The sequence below is a fragment of the Asparagus officinalis genome, chromosome 7, assembly GCF_001876935.1.
Source record: "Asparagus officinalis chromosome 7, Aspof.V1, whole genome shotgun sequence".
In the NCBI taxonomy this organism is placed as follows: Eukaryota; Viridiplantae; Streptophyta; class Magnoliopsida; order Asparagales; family Asparagaceae; genus Asparagus; species Asparagus officinalis.
The window spans coordinates 69,678,665-69,698,048 of record NC_033800.1 but is presented as its reverse complement, the minus strand read 5'-3'; the positions used below and the strand labels follow the sequence as shown (position 1 = coordinate 69,698,048).

The 19,384-nt window shown below is 41.1% G+C and overlaps 3 protein-coding genes across 5 annotated transcripts in view; 1 reads left to right on the top strand and 2 right to left on the bottom strand.

Annotated features, from left to right (window-relative positions):
* Positions 1–6,347, top strand: part of LOC109847146 (probable inactive histone-lysine N-methyltransferase SUVR1) — a 9,769-nt gene extending 3,422 nt beyond the window's left edge. For all 3 annotated transcript variants that reach the window (XM_020416390.1, XM_020416391.1, XM_020416389.1), the window contains exons 5-10: positions 403–1,496; positions 1,733–1,998; positions 2,584–2,650; positions 2,736–2,786; positions 4,276–4,369; positions 5,811–6,347. In XM_020416390.1, the coding sequence (XP_020271979.1) occupies positions 403–1,496; positions 1,733–1,998; positions 2,584–2,650; positions 2,736–2,786; positions 4,276–4,369; positions 5,811–5,842 (1,604 nt within the window). In that variant the 3' untranslated portion in view covers positions 5,843–6,347. The remainder of the gene's footprint in view (positions 1–402; positions 1,497–1,732; positions 1,999–2,583; positions 2,651–2,735; positions 2,787–4,275; positions 4,370–5,810) is intronic.
* LOC109847307 (glutathionyl-hydroquinone reductase YqjG) lies at positions 6,473–8,334 on the bottom strand (the record flags this gene model as incomplete). Its single annotated transcript, XM_020416543.1, is given in 4 exon segments — positions 6,473–7,037; positions 7,477–7,865; positions 7,868–8,028; positions 8,031–8,334. Coding segments are annotated over 4 exon segments (1,302 nt in total), but the record flags the coding sequence as incomplete, so codon positions are not given.
* Positions 15,594–17,990, bottom strand: LOC109849970 (60S ribosomal protein L23). The gene is made up of 4 exons (XM_020419866.1): positions 17,882–17,990; positions 17,220–17,504; positions 16,008–16,049; positions 15,594–15,840 (listed from the first exon to the last, which is right to left on the bottom strand). Exons 1-4 carry the CDS (start codon positions 17,892–17,894, stop codon positions 15,758–15,760), a joined length of 423 nt encoding a protein of 140 aa, XP_020275455.1. The 5' UTR covers positions 17,895–17,990; the 3' UTR covers positions 15,594–15,757.

Genomic DNA, 19,384 nt, shown 5'->3' with positions numbered 1-19,384 from the left:
TAAACCAGCCTTCTTACATGCTATAATATTTATGGGTTTGTCCTTAGCTCAGGACCATAATGAAATAAGTACATTTTAAAACCATTTCCAAACTGGGTAAGGTAACCTGGCCACCATACTATAAGAATACCTTGAAAATTTTTCATAGCTCATTGTTTGCCTCTAAATCAACCTGTCATAACTGATGACCTAAGGCAGTGACTTCAAGTACCTCTAAGCATCTTTGTTTTGTTACTTTTGTATGGCAAAATAGCAGATCAACTGTAATATATGTTTGTTGTACTTTAAGTTGTTATGTATTTCATTTTGTAATCTATTGATTTGGAATGATTATAGTTTTTTACATCTTCGTAACATACTCGTATGCTACTGTACCAATTTGATTGGCTTGGTCATTTGTAGTTCATCAATGCCAACACTCTCAAGGCGAAACTTCACCAAGGGACATGAGCAGTCTGCAAGAAAATGATGTTGAATCCTTAGCAGCTCAAACTGAAGCAAAGAATGCAGATAAAGCGAAGAGGAACGGAAGTCTCTCAGATAATGCATCAAATGGAAAGGCATCTGAGCTTGTTACTTCTCAAGGGGCTTCTTCTACTACTGTGGATATAGCTTCCTCTGATACTGGGGCGGTGAAACTTCAGTTTAGCTTTAACTCTGGTAGCCCTGATCTTCCCTTGCCGAGCATTGATGCTTTCTTTAAAATGGTGGAGGACAGGTGTCTGAAAAGCTACAAGTTCTTGCCATCAGACTTCTCCCTGCTGAAAGTAATGAAAGAAATGTGTCAAGTTGCCTCAGACTTGACCGTTGAACCGAGTTATGATAGACAGGAAACACCGACACTTTCTGTGAATGATTCTGTTGGTGGTAGTACTAGACAAACTGTTGATCGACATAAAGAAGACAGACAGGAAAAGGGAAAGGAAAATGTAGCTCCAGAACACTCTAATTTAAAGGTGGTGCAGTATCCACAGACTGCACTTGGCGATCTAAGACCTCCCCATGATCCCACTGACATAACTAGAGGAGAAGAAAGAATTCCGATCTCTCTGGTTAATGAAGTCAGCAATGAGAGGTATCCTTCCCATTTTTACTACATACCTCGGAATCTCATCTACCAAAACGCCTATGTGAACTTTTCACTTGCGAGAATTGGCGACGAAGATTGTTGTTCTGACTGTTATGGGGACTGTCTGGCTGCCACCATACCTTGTCCTTGTGCACGGGAAACTGGAGGTGAATATGCCTATACATGCAAGGGACTGGTCAAGGAGTCATTTCTGGACGAGTGCATTTCCATGAATTGCAATCCTCATAAACACCAGCATGTCTATTGCCAAGATTGTCCGCTGGAACGGCCTAAGAGTGGGGATGCGCCGGGCAAGTGCAAAGGGCATCTTGTCAGAAAATTTATCAAAGAATGCTGGAGCAAATGTGGATGTAGTATGCAGTGTAAAAACCGCATCATTCAGCGTGGCATCACATGCAATTTACAGGTCTACTTCATTCCATATTCATGTACATACATGATATACTCTTGTGATATTATCACAACTGCCAATTTTTATGTTGTTCTTCTATATTATGACACACACACACACACACATGTAAGCCTTCAGTTTCTTCTAGTTTCCTTTTCTTTTACAACTAGACATTGTACAGTTCTTTTCACCTTCCGCTATTGGTTTAGTTATGATTCAATCGTAGTTAAAACAATTTTTGTGTGCTTTAGGTTTTTTTTACACCTGAAGGAAAGGGATGGGGACTTCGCACTCTGGATGAGTTACCTAAAGGCACATTTGTGTGTGAATATGTTGGTGAGGTACTAACTAACATAGAATTATACAATCGAACAATCCAGAGCACTGGCAATGCTAGACATACATACCCTGTTCTTCTGGATGCTGATTGGGGCTCAGAAGGGGTCCTGAAAGACGAGGAAGCTCTGTGTTTGGATGCAACATTTTATGGAAATGTTGCAAGATTTGTTAATCACAGGTAATATCCCTAATTTACTTCTTATTATCAGTATATATTTTATAACCTTTCCTTATAAATATATGTCATTTGGTTCCTATTTTTAAAAATCTTAAGATGCCGTTTGGTCTGAATCATCTATATGCATTACATTTTCTGCATTTCAACTGCAAAAACTTCATAATTACATGTGTTCTATGGTTAACTTTTTTGCATTCTTCAACTATATGTCTTTGCTACACAAGATTTAGAATTCTTTATTTCTAGAAAGCATTAAAGCTCTATTAATGTGCTCGTTCAACTTTATCACTTTTTTTTTTGATGTCAGGTATAAATTGTCATCTAGTTCCCCCCTTCTAGTTTAAGTTAATTAACATTAGAACAGATTTATTAAAATATTCATTGTCAAATTGCACTACAGTTTTACATTTAGCCCTTACCGATTTTTTTTATTTTTACATCACTACGATGTTCCAGAGCATGCTTAATAATTTCCCTTGCAGTCTCCTTTCGTCCCTTCATTTTGTTATGCTCCTTCCCTTTGTCACGATTTCATTAGTGATTCGTTTCTTTACATTCTCTTTCTATTGTGGATGATCTCTGTAGATGTGTGGATGCAAATATGGTTGAGATTCCTGTGGAAGTGGAGACTCCAGATCGCCACTATTACCATGTAGGCGCAATTCGTCTTTATCAAAAGTGGACTTTAACACAATTAATCCAGGGAGTTTATAATTTTTTTTCATGCTTTTGTGCAGCTTGCCTTTTTCACGGCGAGAAAAATTGAGAAAAATGAGGAATTAACATGGGTAAGCAGCATTGATGTGATTAACTTCCTTTTTCTTTGAGCTAAAGCAATTTCACTTCTAGTGTAGAAATTTGTATTTTATTTAGGCTTTCATAGTTGCATCACACACTTACGCATAGACTAGATTCTTTTAATCATTTCACAGATGGCATTCTCTTTTGAAGGATTCATAACTAATAATTTATAGTTAATTCAGGTGTTTTAACAATCTCTTAGCTACTAAGTTCCAGAAGAAACTGTGTTCTTTATGAGTTCATGGATAAAATTTATTTTTCTCCACTGTTATAATGCTATCAATTCCATACTGGACCTAGTAGTAGGGATGTCACATGAAATTGACTGAGTTGTATTAGCGTGTGACTACTGATGTAGCCAGTCTGTTGTTTGTTATTAATTTAATCCTTTTTTCTTGTGCTGGATCTGGAAATTTATTTTTCTCAACAGTTTCTCACTTTGAACTAGGAATTTGCGACACATGCCATCCGGATCATCATGCATGTGAGCCATGTTTGTTCGGTTCGTTACAGCCTATAGACATGAACTTTTAGTTTAGGATAACTGAATATAACCCTCCTCATCTATTCTCATATTACATTAAGCTTATATAGGTAATTGGTCACCAATCATCTCTCTAGTGATCTGGGAAGAAACTAATAGCTGAATGCTAGATGCAACTAGTTAGTAATGGAAAACTATAGCAACCTAATATTTTATGTTTAATTTTTTTTAACTTCAAAAGGAAATTCAACATCAGTCTTTTGAACCTTTTGTTTCAGATTGCTGTTCTTTAAGCTGTTTCTTTAAATACTTCCTCTCGTCAAAGTCATACCAAAAGTGAATATATGCAGTTCCTCGTAGCACATTTTGCTATGTGTTTGCCCAGGAATTTCTCACCTGCTGTGCTTTGGAGCCTTAAAAAATGGATTTCGTCCAAGATGTACTTGAGTCAGAAAAGATTCTGTCTATAACCAATGCCTTTCTTGGACGATTTTGTCGATGCCAGTTACCATAGACGAGACTATGGTTCCAACTTTCACACCCAAACCGGTAAGCCTGAAGCAGTCGATGTTTAATTCGTCCTGTTTCAATATATGAATGTCTTACCCGGCTGATTTTAGGTATACCATAGGCAGGATATGATCACCAATTGTACTTTGTGGAAGTATTTGTTTAGTTAGATCCTGATCAATATGTCTTGCAGAGTTACAGTTATTAAAAATTTAAATAACAAAATTATGTCTCCCAATTTTAATTATAGGTCCATTAGACAAGTTAAATAATGGAAAACGTGCTTGTATAAGCATGTCAGTATGGTTGATTTTTGACACACATTCTGTGTAAGTTGCACAATTATGTCCTAGCTGATGCACTTTTCAGTTTCTAAATATTAAATTGCTTGGTTTCCAAATTGATCATGGATTGTTTCCTGTTCTTAGTGGTGATTCATGTTTGGAGGGAGTCTGTTTACTTCCATATTCTTCCACTTGCAGGACTATGGGATTGACTTTAGTGATGTCAGTCATCCAGTAAAGGCATTTAAATGTCGTTGTGGAAGTAAATTCTGTAGGGACATGAAGCGCTCAAGTAAGTTTTTATGCTTTCTCTTGTCATCTAAATATGAAAATGTTAAAAGTGTTTTTCAGCAAAGGAATGAATGAGTTATGTGTTGTCTAGTAGCCTCTCTGTTGTCTTTGCTAGAGAGCTTCTTATTGGATTTAGATGTGCTAGAGAGCTTCTTATTGCGGAGTGCATTAATTTCACCTATGGGTTTTTAAGTTGCCCTGGATGGTTGGCTATTTTATTTTGTTTTAACTTGAAAAAGACCAATGTTTTCTATATTAGAAGCTGCATTATAATGCCCCAAGACTTAGTCCCATATTGGATACCGACTGAGCAATTGAATGAGCAATTGAATGGTTTATAATGCAAGTCCAAGGAGTCGAGTGCAATGTGACTAGTCCATTTTGACAGTGGATCAAGCCAAGCTATGTGTTGCACTCTGTGGGTCTTAGAGCTGCATTGCATCAATTGGCTCACGGGCCCGAGGCGTAACAAATGGTATCAAAACAATTAGCCAGTCGGAAATGTAGAACTAAGTGCGATGCGAGACTAAGTGCATATAAGTGTGGTGGGAGTCACCTCTACAAGCCCCTAGGAACCACCTCTAGAGTCTACATCGCTTGGCGGTGACACTGGGATGTGCTAATTGTAATGTTGCGATGAGGACGTCGCTTATTTAAGGTGAGTGATTGTGATGCCCCAACTTTAGTATCATGTGAGAAAATAAGAAGAGTTATAGAGGGTTTAAATGATGGGTCATGAAGTTCAAGTGTAGTATTGGCCAGCTAATTTTGGCATTGGTTTGAGCCAAAACAACATGCTCAACATGCTGCATTCATTGGGTCTCACGCTTACATCGCGCTAACGAGCTTGTTGGCCCGGGGGCTTGACATGCATTTTATTTGACTGTTAAAACTTGTCATAGGATCCCTTGTTTCAACTAGAGTGATACATACTGATGTAGGTTAGATGTTGGGGTTTTTTCATGGAAATCACCTTAAAAATAGGAAATTCTACAGGAACCAATTTATACATAAACCACCTTTAACATGGGTTTGTGTAGCAATCAACAACCTCCCAGTCAAATTTTTATTAAAAAACCAAAAAAATTCATGTTTTAGGTTTGTGACTTGTATTCTAACTAGAGCTACACATCAACAAAATGAGTAATGTGCCTTGAATGTGAATTTTTAAGGTTATTTTTAGATTTTTAGTGTTAACTTGGACTCAGAGGCGGTTGGTTGCAGCACAAACCCACATCAAGGGTGGTTTGTGTATAATTTGAAATTTAAAGATGTTTCCTGTGGAATTATTAGGTGAAAAACTCAGATGTTATGCCATCCTGTCTAAATTGGTCTTTTGAATATAATGTTCTAAAAGTGAAAAAGTTGACGTTCACAAGCTATATTCTTGGCAGCACTTGCACTTTCTGATTCGTCTATATTTTCTTATCTTTTATCTGCAGGAGCACGGTCAAAGGCATTGGTACTGAGGTGAACTGCTGAGTCAAACCATTTCAAAAGCAAGATGATGGGTGCAAATTTTATCAACATTATATTTTGGGGGATAATTATATGCCACAATGGGTTTCTTTTGAGAGTCGTGGTGCCTTTCGTACATGGTTTGGCGGCAGTACCATTTTGTAAGTAATGATGTCAAGTGCCATGCTGGAAAGGGGGAAACTGGAAAGGGGGGAAAAATTGCCCTAAAGGTTTTAATGTGCAGTACAAGTATAGGATTTTGTTGGTGTTTGCCTATACACGCTGACCTTCAGAATATCAGTTTATTCAATTCTGTATATCTAAGTTGAAACCATTTAGTTAAGTTGCAGAAAATAGTAGATCAGGTTGATTTTGTTCTATTTTGGTTGTGAAACTGATGTAATACAGTATGCGGTTCTGGAGTTAAACCTGCAAAAAGAACTTTTTCTGCTAAACGATCTGTAATCTAGTATTGTGAATAAATTGCGTGTCATGCTAAATTTGCATTGTTTGAAGTCTAATCTGAGTTTTTGACAATTGTTCGATGACAGCATTATTGCACAAAAACATATACTTGTGCTTGTAAGCGTTGAAGTCAGGTTTCAAAATTTGCTGCGGTTATTGATACTGATAACAAAGTGTATGGTGCTGCAATGCATGATAGTCTATTGTACAAAGTGATTTAACATACATCGAGCTACGTCTCTTTATAAGATACTGAAACCCTACTACAGCTATATACATTAATTTTACTCTACAGGAATCAGATAGCATGAAGCTGCTGTGCTTCTCTGCTACTCCTGGAAGGCAGCAACTCTCTGTTATGAGGCTGAAGAAGATGCTCATGCTGACAGGCCGAAGGCATAATGGGTCGAATACTCCCAGGATTCAACGGGAACAAGATCCGATAATACCCATCCATGATAGCCTCAAAATTACAAGTTTCTGCCACCTTTGGAATCTGATACACGTCTCTTGTATATGCATAGAGGTTGGGGTACTCAATGAGCTTCTTCTTGCTGCACTTAAAGAGGCCATGATACACAAGATCGAAGCGAATCAGAGTCGTAAACAAGCAAATATCAGCTAGTGTCAGCGAATCTCCGCACAAGTAGCGAGACGTCGAGAGGTGAGCTTCTAACATATCCAAAGTACTGAATAGGTCGTTTACCGCACTGTCGTATGCTTCTTGACTCTGTGCAAACCCACATCTGCAATTACCCAAGAGTTAATTACAGCAAATCCTTTCGCATTGCAGGACGGTAGACGCTTACTATTCCTAAATTTTCTTCAAGCATTTGGACTCCTTGGTGTCCAAACTAGGTTGTGCACCCCCTTCACTGGGTATCATGTAATGTGTCGTCGCAGAGAGACCCAGACCCTTTATACGTCGATGCGTAGCACAAGTACACTTGCTTAATTGCAGATAGATCCCCTTGATTCTCAACTCCGTTAGTTCGACGTTAAGATCAGGTGTATCCAATTTAATTTAAATGGGAAAACTAACGGAGTTGAGAATGCAGGTGGTCTACGGCTATATCCGCAATCTTCCCTGTATTCTAACAGGTATAGACGGATACGGATAACAAAGAGATAACTCTTGTTCGAACTTTGTTACGTCAATCACGAAGCAAAAAATCGATGGGTTACCTGTAAACCCCATTGTTGACGTTAGGATAGACAATCCCATTCCACCTCTCGATCTCCTCCCTCGTCTCCTCCCCCCACAGATCCAAACCTCCGATGGAGCTGAGGAACTTGACGATCTCCCAGCTCTCGTTACAGACAACCTCCTCCCTCTCCTCGTCCCACAGCATCGGCACCGTCGCCCTCCCCTCGTACCCGCCCTTCCTCCTCTTGTAGACGTCCCTCAGCCTCGACCCGTCTCCCGACATCCAAGCTCCGTCGAGCCCGGGGGTCACGACCTCGAGTCGAACGGATGACTCGACGCCGGCGAGGGCGAGGAGGATGAGGGCGCGGTGCGCCCACGGGCAAGGGTGGGCGCGAAAGCGGAGGCGGAGGGAGGGGAGGTGAGTAGGGGGAGGGACGGAGGGAACTGGGAGGGAGGGCGGGAGTAGGAGGAGAAGGGGGGTGGTGGGGGCCAGCTGGCGCATGAGAGGTGCCAGGTGGAGTGCCAGGTGGAGCGGGCGGCGAGATGAGGAGGAGGGGGGAGGGAGGCGGCCCACAGGAGGTTGGTGAGGCGGTTATGGGGTCTGAAGAGCAAGAGATCTTGAGGGAGGGTCTTTGGCAATTTGGTGTTCGCCGGCGGCTGGTGAGAGGAGGTGATGGGTGAGGTGAGAGGAGGAGGAGGAGAGGAGAGGAAGAAAGACGGAGGACGGAGATGATGAGGTGAACATAGTGGGAGCCTGCGAGGGAGATGGGAGAGGGGTCGAAGCGATGATGAATTGATTTGAGGCCTCGACTCGAATTTACACAAAAAAGACCCCAAAAATGCCTCCTTTTGCAAAAGTATGTGCTCGACAGATCTTTTTTCTTTTTTAGTACAAATTATTTCTAGGACGCAGGGCGATGAGTGGACGAGGCTAAATTTCCTGAACCCGGATTGTCCTGCTGGCATGTATGTTTATCTGTTTTTTGGTTTAAATATTTACACATCATTCGATTAGACAATTCTTTTAATTTATTTTAAAAAGACGGATATCTTGGCTATTACAGAATCTACCCATGCTACTATTCAGAAATATGTCAACATTATTACATGTTCTTGTAAATCCATAGTTTCTAGCTTATTAAGCAAGTATCATGTAATCTAATGTATCAAATTTGAATCAACTAGGTGACTATTGTTCAATTAAATTGCCATCTCTAGTTGAATAGCTAAAAAGCTCCACAAAACATCAATTCTTACAGAGGAAAATAGGGCACAGGCACCTTTACCCAGAAAACCTACCGAATTTATAAGCGACAACTTCATATGCAAACTCAAAGCTCGATATCAGAATGGGAGGGAGAGGGTGAATACGCAAAACTCAAAGATCAATATCAGAAGGGACGGGAGGGGAGGGGGAAAAATAAAAGAAACAATGAACAATAATCTCTTATTGATCCAGATGATCACGCCGCTGACCTTGCTTTTCATCTTCAACCCATGCAGTGCAACAATCTTGGGCGCACACATCTGAACCTTTATTATCTTCAAACCATCACTGTAGGCGTCAAAAAATGCTTACAGACATTCAAAGACCACTCAAGACGATATAGAAGAATAATATACACGTCATCAAGCAACATATGGCGGCGCGGCAGGACATGGTGCCGCGGCTATGGCGCGGCAGACCAAGGTGCCGCGGCTAAGGCGCGGCAGACCAAGGTACCGCGGCTAAGGCGCGGCAGCCTATGGTGTCGCGGCTTAACCGCTGCAACCTATGGTGCCGCGGCAGTTAAAGCAGGATGCTACAGCAGTTATAATACAGTTATCTGATGATTATTTAAAGTCCACGTGGCGGAGTATCAGAAATAGAACGTGTGCTGATGTGGAAAAGCAGTTAAACCACGAAAAAGGTGGTTAAAGGTCGTGGGAGAACTGTTTCAAACACGTATGAACGTGGGTGTAACTGCCCCTTTAGCCGCGGCAGTGTCGACTGCCGCGCTCTTTGGCCGCGACAGTGTCAACTGTCGCGCCCTTTAGCCGCGACATCATCAGCTGCCGCGCCTAAAGAGACAGTTATTGACCAGCTATTTCTTCAGTTATCGTCTAAGGAGGCTATAAATGCCCCCCTATGGTCATCATGGACAGGGGCGGAGCATTTCCAAAGCAGATTAGAGCAGAGAGCCTTGAGTTTTGGTGAATTAGAGCAAGAGAGAGAGTCTTCCTTCTTCACAAACATCCTCAAGAAGCTTCTAGCGAGTCCTAGAGATCTAAGCTCAGACTTGATCTTTGGAAGAGTGAACATCTTACATCGATAAGATATTCGCTTCAAATTCTTACTTCGATAAACGAAGGAAGAATCATTAAACCCCTCACGGTTCAATCAGAATCTGTGATTTGGTGGTCCACGAGTCAAAGCGCTCCCGGCACAGGCAAAGATCCCACGCAAGCAGCGATCCAAACAACGGTCCTGCGTTTGTTTCTCAAGAGTTGTAATTTTCCTTTTGTTGTGTAAAAGAAGTCTTATAAAAAGACTATCTCTTTTGAATTTATTGTAATCGACCGAAGATATAATGAATTCCATAACAAAACCAACTTTTGACGCAAACAAGCTGGCGACCACAGTGGGAGCCAACGGTCTCGCTGCCGAGACCGTCGTGTCGCAGCCGATCAAGATTCCAGTTGAATCCATGGTCGAATACGAATTCGACCAAACCAAGTTTGAGGAATATCTCTCATCATCCTCTTCAAGATCTTCATTATCTCGCAAGTACAAGAGGATCTCACAATTGAGGAAGAGTTGCATGCCAAAGAAGGCACAAAATGAAGACTCTCGCCTGATTGTTGCTGAGGATTCTACTCACAACCTCTCTGCTCATAATGGCTCTTCGCCAAGTAAAGAGTCATTAAATCAAAGCCCACCGGCATTGACGAAAAGAGCTCGTCAGAGACAACGCCAACGCCGCGCTCGCCAAATGGCTAAGGCGTTGGAACAAACCGACGGGGTTCGTTATCACGCGGACCTAAAGTCGAGGAGACATCGAGTGGTTCAGTTGTCTCAACGACCAATCACTCATGTCTCTGCTAAACTCACGACGGATGAATGGACTATTGTCAAAAAGACTCGTTCGACCCTCAAAGAACGTATACAAAAACGTCGTGCAAAAGCTGCTAATGCCCATGCTCTCTCACAACAAAGACGAGAAAAGAGAAAGGAAATGGTGACCAAAGAATCACCAAAACTTCGTCAAGTTTGGATTCCAAAGTCTGGACTTATGCAAAATCAGCATTCGGAGCCCGTTAAGACTCCATACCCACAAGGGGGTGGTTCTAAACGTGCGACTCCCGACATAACCTTGGATCGCTCAAAGACAAAAATAAATTGTCCTGAGAATGCCAACAAGGTTTTATACCCCCAGAAGAAGACGCATTCACCAAATGATATCGTCATACCTGGGAGATCATACCAACAGACGATACGATTTTTTGGCAATCATACCAATGAATCGTATTATCAAATTGAGGTTGTGAATAATTTTCGAAAGAGAGTTATTCGAGAGATAAACTCTCGTTGTTCCTGTGCACGACTCGTCAAAACAGCATTATCAGAATGTGACTGTTTCAAACGAGAAATCATCCCACGAAAAGTCTCTGCATTATCAAAGCCTAAGCTGAGACATTTCCGCAAAAGAAAATCAGCTGCCCAAAATGATGAATTCCCTGAAGTCACCATCAACGTAGCTGATAGAAGAAAGTCTAAACAGCATTCAAGTGACTCAAATCCCGACTTTTCCCCGAAAGGAAAAGTCAATCCAAGAATTGCTCAAAGGATGTCTCGACTCCAATTAGGAGCTATCAGACGCAGAGACTACAAGAGAATGCAAGAAGGAATGTCCTCGGAGGATGAATTCTCGGACACTTATTCTGCAATCGCTTCTGATGATACAATGTCTAGCACAGGACAAATCAGAGAAGTATTCACAATCACTGCTGATCAGTTCACTCAAATACTTCAGGAAGCTCTAGCCAAACAACGTGAAGAAATTAGAGCTGAAGTGAAGACAGAAATGAAGTTGGCTATCCAACAAATGAGAGAACTGTTAACTCAACAGCCTCAACCTCCTGAGTCCAATCAGCGATTTGAATCCAGCCACCACACTCGGAATGTTGTAGATGACAGTGATCCAGAGGTGGATGAAGTCATTATGGCTGATACACCTCCCAATGGCAATAACGCTGGGGGTGGTTTAACGGATCCTCCCAATAACGATATTGGGGGTGGTTCAATAGCACCTCTCACTGGGGGTGGTCCAATTATCTTTACTCGACATCATTCAGAAAGAAATGAAGACGATGACGGGAAAATGCAAAAACTTGAAGACAAAATCAATGCTTTGATGACGGCTCAAGAAGTTAAGAAGACGGGTATTCCATGTCCTTATCCGAGGGAATGGGATTCAATACCATACCCGACCAAATTCAATCTGATTAACTTCACACCGTTTGAAGGGAAGAGTTCGCCGATTCAACACTTGATTTATTTCAAGTCTCATTTGGGCATAATCTCTGGAAACGAGGCCTTAATGATCCGGTCATTCGTTGGCACCCTTCGTGGGCCCGCCTTCGATTGGTACCGACGGCTCAAGCCAGGGAGCATCAATTGCTGGGATGACATGGAAAGTTTGTTCCTCAGCAACTTCTTCGATGATGACACCGAAGTGTCAATCGGAATCCTTTTGGATGAGAAGCAAAAAGACGGAGAGTCAGTCGACAATTTTGTCAAGCGTTTCCGTAACATGGCGATGAATTGCAGAGATCCTATTACAGAGGAGTTCATCCTGCAAACATGCCACAATAACCTCTCCATCGATGTCTTGGAAGCTTTGGGGGTTGAGCCGTCCACAACTTGGAAGGAGTTAAAATTTCGTGGCGAACAAGCTGAACACTTTCTTAAAAGAAAGGAAGCTGAGAAAGGCCAACAAATGACATCTGCAATCATTGGGAACGCAACTTTCGATCCGAAGTTTCAAAAAGAATATTCATTCGAAGAGGATGAAGCTCCAGCCATATTGGAATACCTCCTCGCTAATGACAAAATCGAGCTACCACCTATTAAAGATCAGGATGGAGCTAAGATGATTACGGATCCAAATTACTGTGCGTACCACAGAAGGATTCTTCATCCCACCGAAATTTGCTTTGGACTCAAAAACAAAATCCAAGCCTTAATTGACTCCGGCGTCATAACGGCCAAAGAAGTCGAGTAAAGACGACCATATTACTCCATCGGATACACGAGTATAAACTGTTTTCCCCAACTCCATTGGGTACACGAGTATAAACTGTTTCCCCTCACTCCGAAAAGTATACGAGTATAAACTGCTCCTCGATACTCCAAAAGGTATATGAGTCTAAACTATTTCCTTTCCTTAACGGGAAGTTCCTGGAGAATCCTATATTCTTAAGGATAACCCGAACATATGACTGAGGTTAACGTACTCCTCGTTATACCCAGTTTTACAAAGAAAGCTGGGGGTCGATAATTCATGTAATGGGAAGTTCCTGGAAGAATGTTAAATATAATATTCTTAGGGATAACCCGATTATTATGGACAGAATGATAAATACTAAGCTCCTATTATGATTTTCGAACACTCTTTTGCTGAGATGAGATTCGATCACTTCGTTAGATCAATCTTCCCTCACAAAACCCATTTGGTCAAACCTTTAAACAGTTAGGACCGAAGCCAAAATCCCCTCTCGATTCGTTCCATGAACGAGAGGTCCACAAATTGAACGATCAAACCTTTAAACAGTTAGGATCGTCTTAAATACCCATTTGGTCAAACCTTTAAACAGTTAGGACCAAAACCAAAATCCCCTCTCGATTCGTTCCATGAACGAGAGGTCCACAAATTGAACGATCAAACCTTTAAACAGTTAGGATCGTCTCAAATTCCCATTTGGTCAAACCTTTAAACAGTTAGGACCAAAGCCAAAATCCCCTCTCGATTCGTTCCATGAACGAGAGGTCCACAAATTGAACGATCAAACCTTTAAACAGTTAGGATCGTCTCAAATTCCCATTTGGTCAAACCTTTAAACAGTTAGGACCAAAGCCAAAATCCCCTCTCGATTCGTTCCATGAACGAGAGGTCCACAAATTGAACGATCAAACCTTTAAACAGTTAGGATCGTCTCAAATTCCCATTTGGTCAAACCTTTAAACAGTTAGGACCAAAGCCAAAATCCCCTCTCGATTCGTTCCATGAACGAGAGGTCCACAAATTGAACGATCAAACCTTTAAACAGTTAGGATCGTCTCAAATTCCCATTTTGGTCAAACCTTTAAACAGTTAGGACCAAAGCCAAAATCCCCTCTCGATTCGTTCCATGAACGAGAGGTCCACAAATTGAACGATCAAACCTTTAAACAGTTAGGATCGTCTCAAATTCCCATCTTGGTCAAACCTTTAAACAGTTAGGACCAAAGCCAAAATCCCCTCTCGATTCGTTCCATGAACGAGAGGTCCACAAATTGAACGATCAAACCTTTAAACAGTTAGGATCGTCTCAAATTCCCATCTTGGTCAAACCTTTAAACAGTTAGGACCAAAGCCAAAATCCCCTCTCGATTCGTTCCATGAACGAGAGGTCCACAAATTGAACGATCAAACCTTTAAACAGTTAGGATCGTCTCAAATTCCCATCTTGGTCAAACCTTTAAACAGTTAGGACCAAAGCCAAAATCCCCTCTCGATTCGTTCCATGAACGAGAGGTCCACAAATTGAACGATCAAACCTTTAAACAGTTAGGATCGTCTCAAATTCCCATCTTGGTCAAACCTTTAAACAGTTAGGACCAAAGCCAAAATCCCCTCTCGATTCGTTCCATGAACGAGAGGTCCACAAATTGAACGATCAAACCTTTAAACAGTTAGGATCGTCTCAAATTCCCATCTTGGTCAAACCTTTAAACAGTTAGGACCAAAGCCAAAATCCCCTCTCGATTCGTTCCATGAACGAGAGGTCCACAAATTGAACGATCAAACCTTTAAACAGTTAGGATCGTCTCAAATTCCCATCTTGGTCAAACCTTTAAACAGTTAGGACCAAAGCCAAAATCCCCTCTCGATTCGTTCCATGAACGAGAGGTCCACAAATTGAACGATCAAACCTTTAAACAGTTAGGATCGTCTCAAATTCCCATCTTGGTCAAACCTTTAAACAGTTAGGACCAAAGCCAAAATCCCCTCTCGATTCGTTCCATGAACGAGAGGTCCACAAATTGAACGATCAAACCTAAAGGTGGTTAAAGGTCGTGGGAGAACTGTTTCAAACACGTATGAACGTGGGTGTAACTGCCCCTTTACGTGGACAGGCAGTTAAACCACGAAAAAGGTGGTTAAAGGTCGTGGGAGAACTGTTTCAAACACGTATGAACGTGGGTGTAACTGCCCCTTTAGCCGCGGCAGTGTTGACTGCCGCGCCCTTTAGCCGCGGCCGTGTCGACTGTTGCGCTCGTGTCGACTGTCGCGCCCTTTAGCCGCGACAGCATCAGCTGCCGCGCCTAAAGAGACAGTTATTGACCGGCTATTTCTTCAGTTATCGTCTAAGGAGGCTATAAATACCCCCCTATGGTCATCATGGACAGGGGCGGAGCATTTCCAAAGCAGATTAGAGCAGAGAGCCTTGAGTTTTGGTGAATTAGAGCAAGAGAGAGAGTCTTTCTTCTTCACAAACATCCTCAAGAAGCTTTTGGCCATTCCTAGAGATCTAAGCTCAGACTTGATCTTTGGAAGAGTGAACATCTTACATCGATAAGATATTCGCTTCAAATTCTTACTTCGATAAACGAAGGAAGAATCATTAAACCCCTCACGGTTCAATCAGAATCTGTGATTTGGTGGTCCACGAGTCAAAGCGCTCCCGGCACAGGCAAAGATCCCACGCAAGCAGCGATCCAAACAACGATCCTGCGTTTGTTTCTAAAAAGTTGTAATTTTTCTTTTGTTGTGTAAAAGAAGTCTTATAAAAAGGCTATTTCTTTTGAATTTGTTGTAATCGACCGAAGATATAATGAATTCCATAACAAAACCAACTTTTGACGCAAACAATCACCATTTAATTTCATAACAAAAGGACACCAAGGCTACCATCAGCTGGATCAGTTCTAAACAAATTCCAATATATGTACGTCACGGGAAAACAAAAACATCCAATACAAATATGGATCCATATTTAAAAAACTCACTTTTCTTTTCAGTAACAAATAACATGAAACTACTACTCCTCATTGACACCTGAAGAAAAATCTGGACATTACACAATGGCATTGGCTGCACTAGCAATCCTAGGCCACAAATCAGCACACTCCTTTCCAATTGGTCCAGTAATTGCAGATCCTGAAGAAGCAGAAAACATCGATTGATATATGTATTAGATAAAGAGGCAGAAACAAATTTATGCATTTCAGTTTTCACTACAAACATCAATGCATGTACAAAATAGAGTTAGATGCTGAGATGGTTAAAAAAAGGATAATCCATGGGAAAAGGATATAGACATATACCTTTCATTTCCCCCTTTGGGTTCACAATAACCCCAGCATTATCTACATCACAAGCAAATAAGTATAAACATGTCAGAACAAACCAAGATATAAATCATAAACAAATCTTGTAAGTGACATAATTTAACACTTAGGAGGAAATAACGCTCAATTAATTATAAAGACAACTGTCTTTAATGCTAATATGTGAGGAAATATGAGAAGAGCTCACAGTGGACTAGCCGTTTGAAAAATAAATTTATGCACTATCAACATCAGAAAACCTTTATACAACATTCATTCACATGATTGGCGTGTTCCGTTGAAATTGAGGACAACACACCCTATTAGAATCGGTAACTAGCAGAGACTAAAAAGAAAACGGTAAAATGATACATTCTAATACATGTTACAAGTGGTAGGGTAAGATGTTCGTCTCATGGCCAGTCCCAACAGGTAAGGGCAGCGATGTTGCTCCTCCAGGCGATGGAATACGAGACCGCTTCGGGGTGGAGGTATTCCTTAGAGGCTATGCCTTCAGGAAAAACCATCAACACACAGAAAGCTTTATACGTGACGTTTACTTGGGAATTTGCAAACATGATTGTTTGCTCGGGTAAGCTAAGGAGGAAAAACCTCCTCCGTCACCACAAAGATTACGAGTTAGCAAAGAATCAACAAGGAAGAACCAAAAGGACAAAAGCAACATCCCACAAAGAATAACAAATGGGTCAGTTGCAATTTACAAGTCCAATGGTAGTATTGTTAGTGCAGTTGGAAGGCGTAGGATATTATTTCAAACACCTTCTATATGCTTCCAAAGGCACTTGTAGACACCCATAGAAATTAAACTTCAATCAACCAAATATAGAAAGTGAAATTACAAAGCATCAATTAGAAGCAACAAGACAAATACCATTATGCTCAGAATCACAATAAGGCGATTTGTGATAATATATCTACAACTTTTGCATAGATATACTAATGCAACCATTGTTGACCTTAAATATTCATATTCTCACTGCATGTCCCAAGCTAACATAAACGAGGTTTGTGTTGTTGGTTAGCCGACAGCCAACATAAAACCTAGTAAAAACTACATGAAATGAACCCTACATCGTTCTAATTCAATCATCATGTTCAAAACAAACTCTACTCGCATCGGACTGATTTCTTTGTACTCACAATAATCATCAAACACACATTCAAGAAACTATATTAACACATGTATACCTTCAAAGTACATGTAGACACCGTCCTTTCGGCGAAAAGGCTTGCGCTGCCTCACAATGACGGCAGGCATCACCTTCTTCCTCAAATCAGGCTTTCCTTTCTTCACAGTGGCCATCACCATGTCGCCGACACAAGCCGACGGCAGCCTGTTCAATCGCCCCTTGATACCCTTCACTGAGATGATGTACAGGTTCTTCGCTCCAGTGTTATCGGCACAGTTCACGGTGGCAGCCACCGGAAGACCCAGCGACATCCTGAACTTGTTCCCGGCCGATCCTCCGCGCCCTAATTAATCAATTCAGTTTCAACTACTATTGAAATCGCTAACCATACAACAATCTACGATGAAATGAAAAGGGGTGTCTTTGAAATGAGATAACTGTAAAAGCAGATTACTTTATCCCTGAAAATGAGAATTTGAGGTGGCATCAAGAGAGGTACATGCTTATGAGCTGATTAACCGCATAATCTCCAATAAATTGGAGTAATTTCCATAAAGCAAACGACTGCTGGGAAGTGACTCAATCTAGCTGATTAAATCTTTTAAATAAACAGCAGGGAAGTTCCCGCAAGATTTCAACTTTTTCGGTGAAAACTTCATTAAATCAAAAGAAACAGCCATTAATAAAAACAATTATTCGAATTAAGATATAAGATCGTACCTCTTTTCGACATTTTGGGAATTCGACGGCGGCAGCACGCGATGCGACCTGGGGTTTGCTTTTTATGTGGAGTAATCGCTTGTTAGGGTTTTTCTGGTGGGTTTTGAACCTTGAAGTTACAACAGTGCCCTTCGTCCTAACGGATCTGAACCCGATAAGCTACGATTGATGAACCGAACCAGACAAGTGCCTTTGTCAACCCGATAAGATCATCGCATCATTTTTTATTGTTTTAGGTTGAAAGGTGTCTTTTTTTTTTTGGGTCCTAAATAGGGTTGCGCGTGGTGCATGTTAAGAAAACGCATCAAATACATGTTAGGACAAAAGGGCAGTATTGTGTCACTATTTTTTGTTTTAGGTTGAAAGGTCTCATCTTTGGTCCAAATTAGGGTTGCACGTGATGCGGGTTAGGAAAACATATCAAATGCACAATTCAAAGGCCAACTACCGTAGGCACAAATCTTATCAATATTTATGGAAAAAACAGAGGCTAACTGCACATAATTACTAGCATGTCATTTATTCAAAGAGTAACTATTATCAACATATGTCTTCCCAACATCTTCACTGAGAAGTGGGAGAAAAAACTAACATATTCAATAAAAATTGCAACTTGAACAAAAAGATAAAAGGCCTAACAATCAAAATCTCCCAAAAACTGATCACAATTGAAGATCTTGTAATTTTAATTTTTTTCATTATAAATATAACTATGTAACTTAGACATAATGCTTTTTGTTGATGTCTGATATCAGGTAGTCAAATGAAAGGAGTGATTAACGGAGGTCCTCTAACCCCCCAAATGTTTGGTTCTGGAGTAAGCTGTTCTTCCATGCACAAGTAGCAAATCTTAAGAGGGCGGGGTTGGGTTCCCCCGGTTGTTCCTCCAACGATCAAGTCAGTGAGTGACTTGAGTGGAGTAGTAAAAATGAACTGTATTAGTTCTTAAGCTTAGTGAGCAATAATCAAGAACTTACATTGTTATTGAAAATAGTACCCATGTTTATAGTGGTGACAGAAGGGTAGAATGGTAATTTCGATCGAGTATGAGATGGCGGCTTTCGAGTCATCTTCACAAGATGTTGGCGTGTCGAGTTGATCGGATTGGGCCTCTAATTATCTTGAGATGCTGACTTAATTATGCATAATGTGAGACACTTACCTGTCATTGATTAGAGATTATTTCTTAGTGTTTGAAGCACCATAACAGTTGACCCCTTTCGCTTGGACGATAGGGTCCGAGTGAAATGAAATTACAGTCCAAGTCGAGTCCTATCAAGCATTTAATGAGGGGAATTGGAAAACTCCACGGATGTGACGCGTCCAACGTTAGCGGACACCCTTTGACTGTAGCTATTTCGTTTTCTGTGCTAAATCATGGGTTGTGCAAGGTAGGCAGGCTGCACCTTGATTTTAGAGAAGTCGTTTTGAAGTCTAGAATCAATCTCGGTTGTTGGCTAAATGTCGATCCGATCGTTGGGATTCGAACGACCATTGGCCAAT

Bases quoted from the DNA above. Each gene is read 5' to 3' on its own strand.
- LOC109849970 (XM_020419866.1), bottom strand. The intron at 16,050-17,219 runs GTATACATGTGT...CTTGTGATGTAG, and splicing joins TGTCTACATGTACTTTGAAG to ATAATGCTGGGGTTATTGTG. The intron at 15,841-16,007 runs GTATATGTCTAT...CTGCTTCTTCAG, and splicing joins CCCAAAGGGGGAAATGAAAG to GATCTGCAATTACTGGACCA.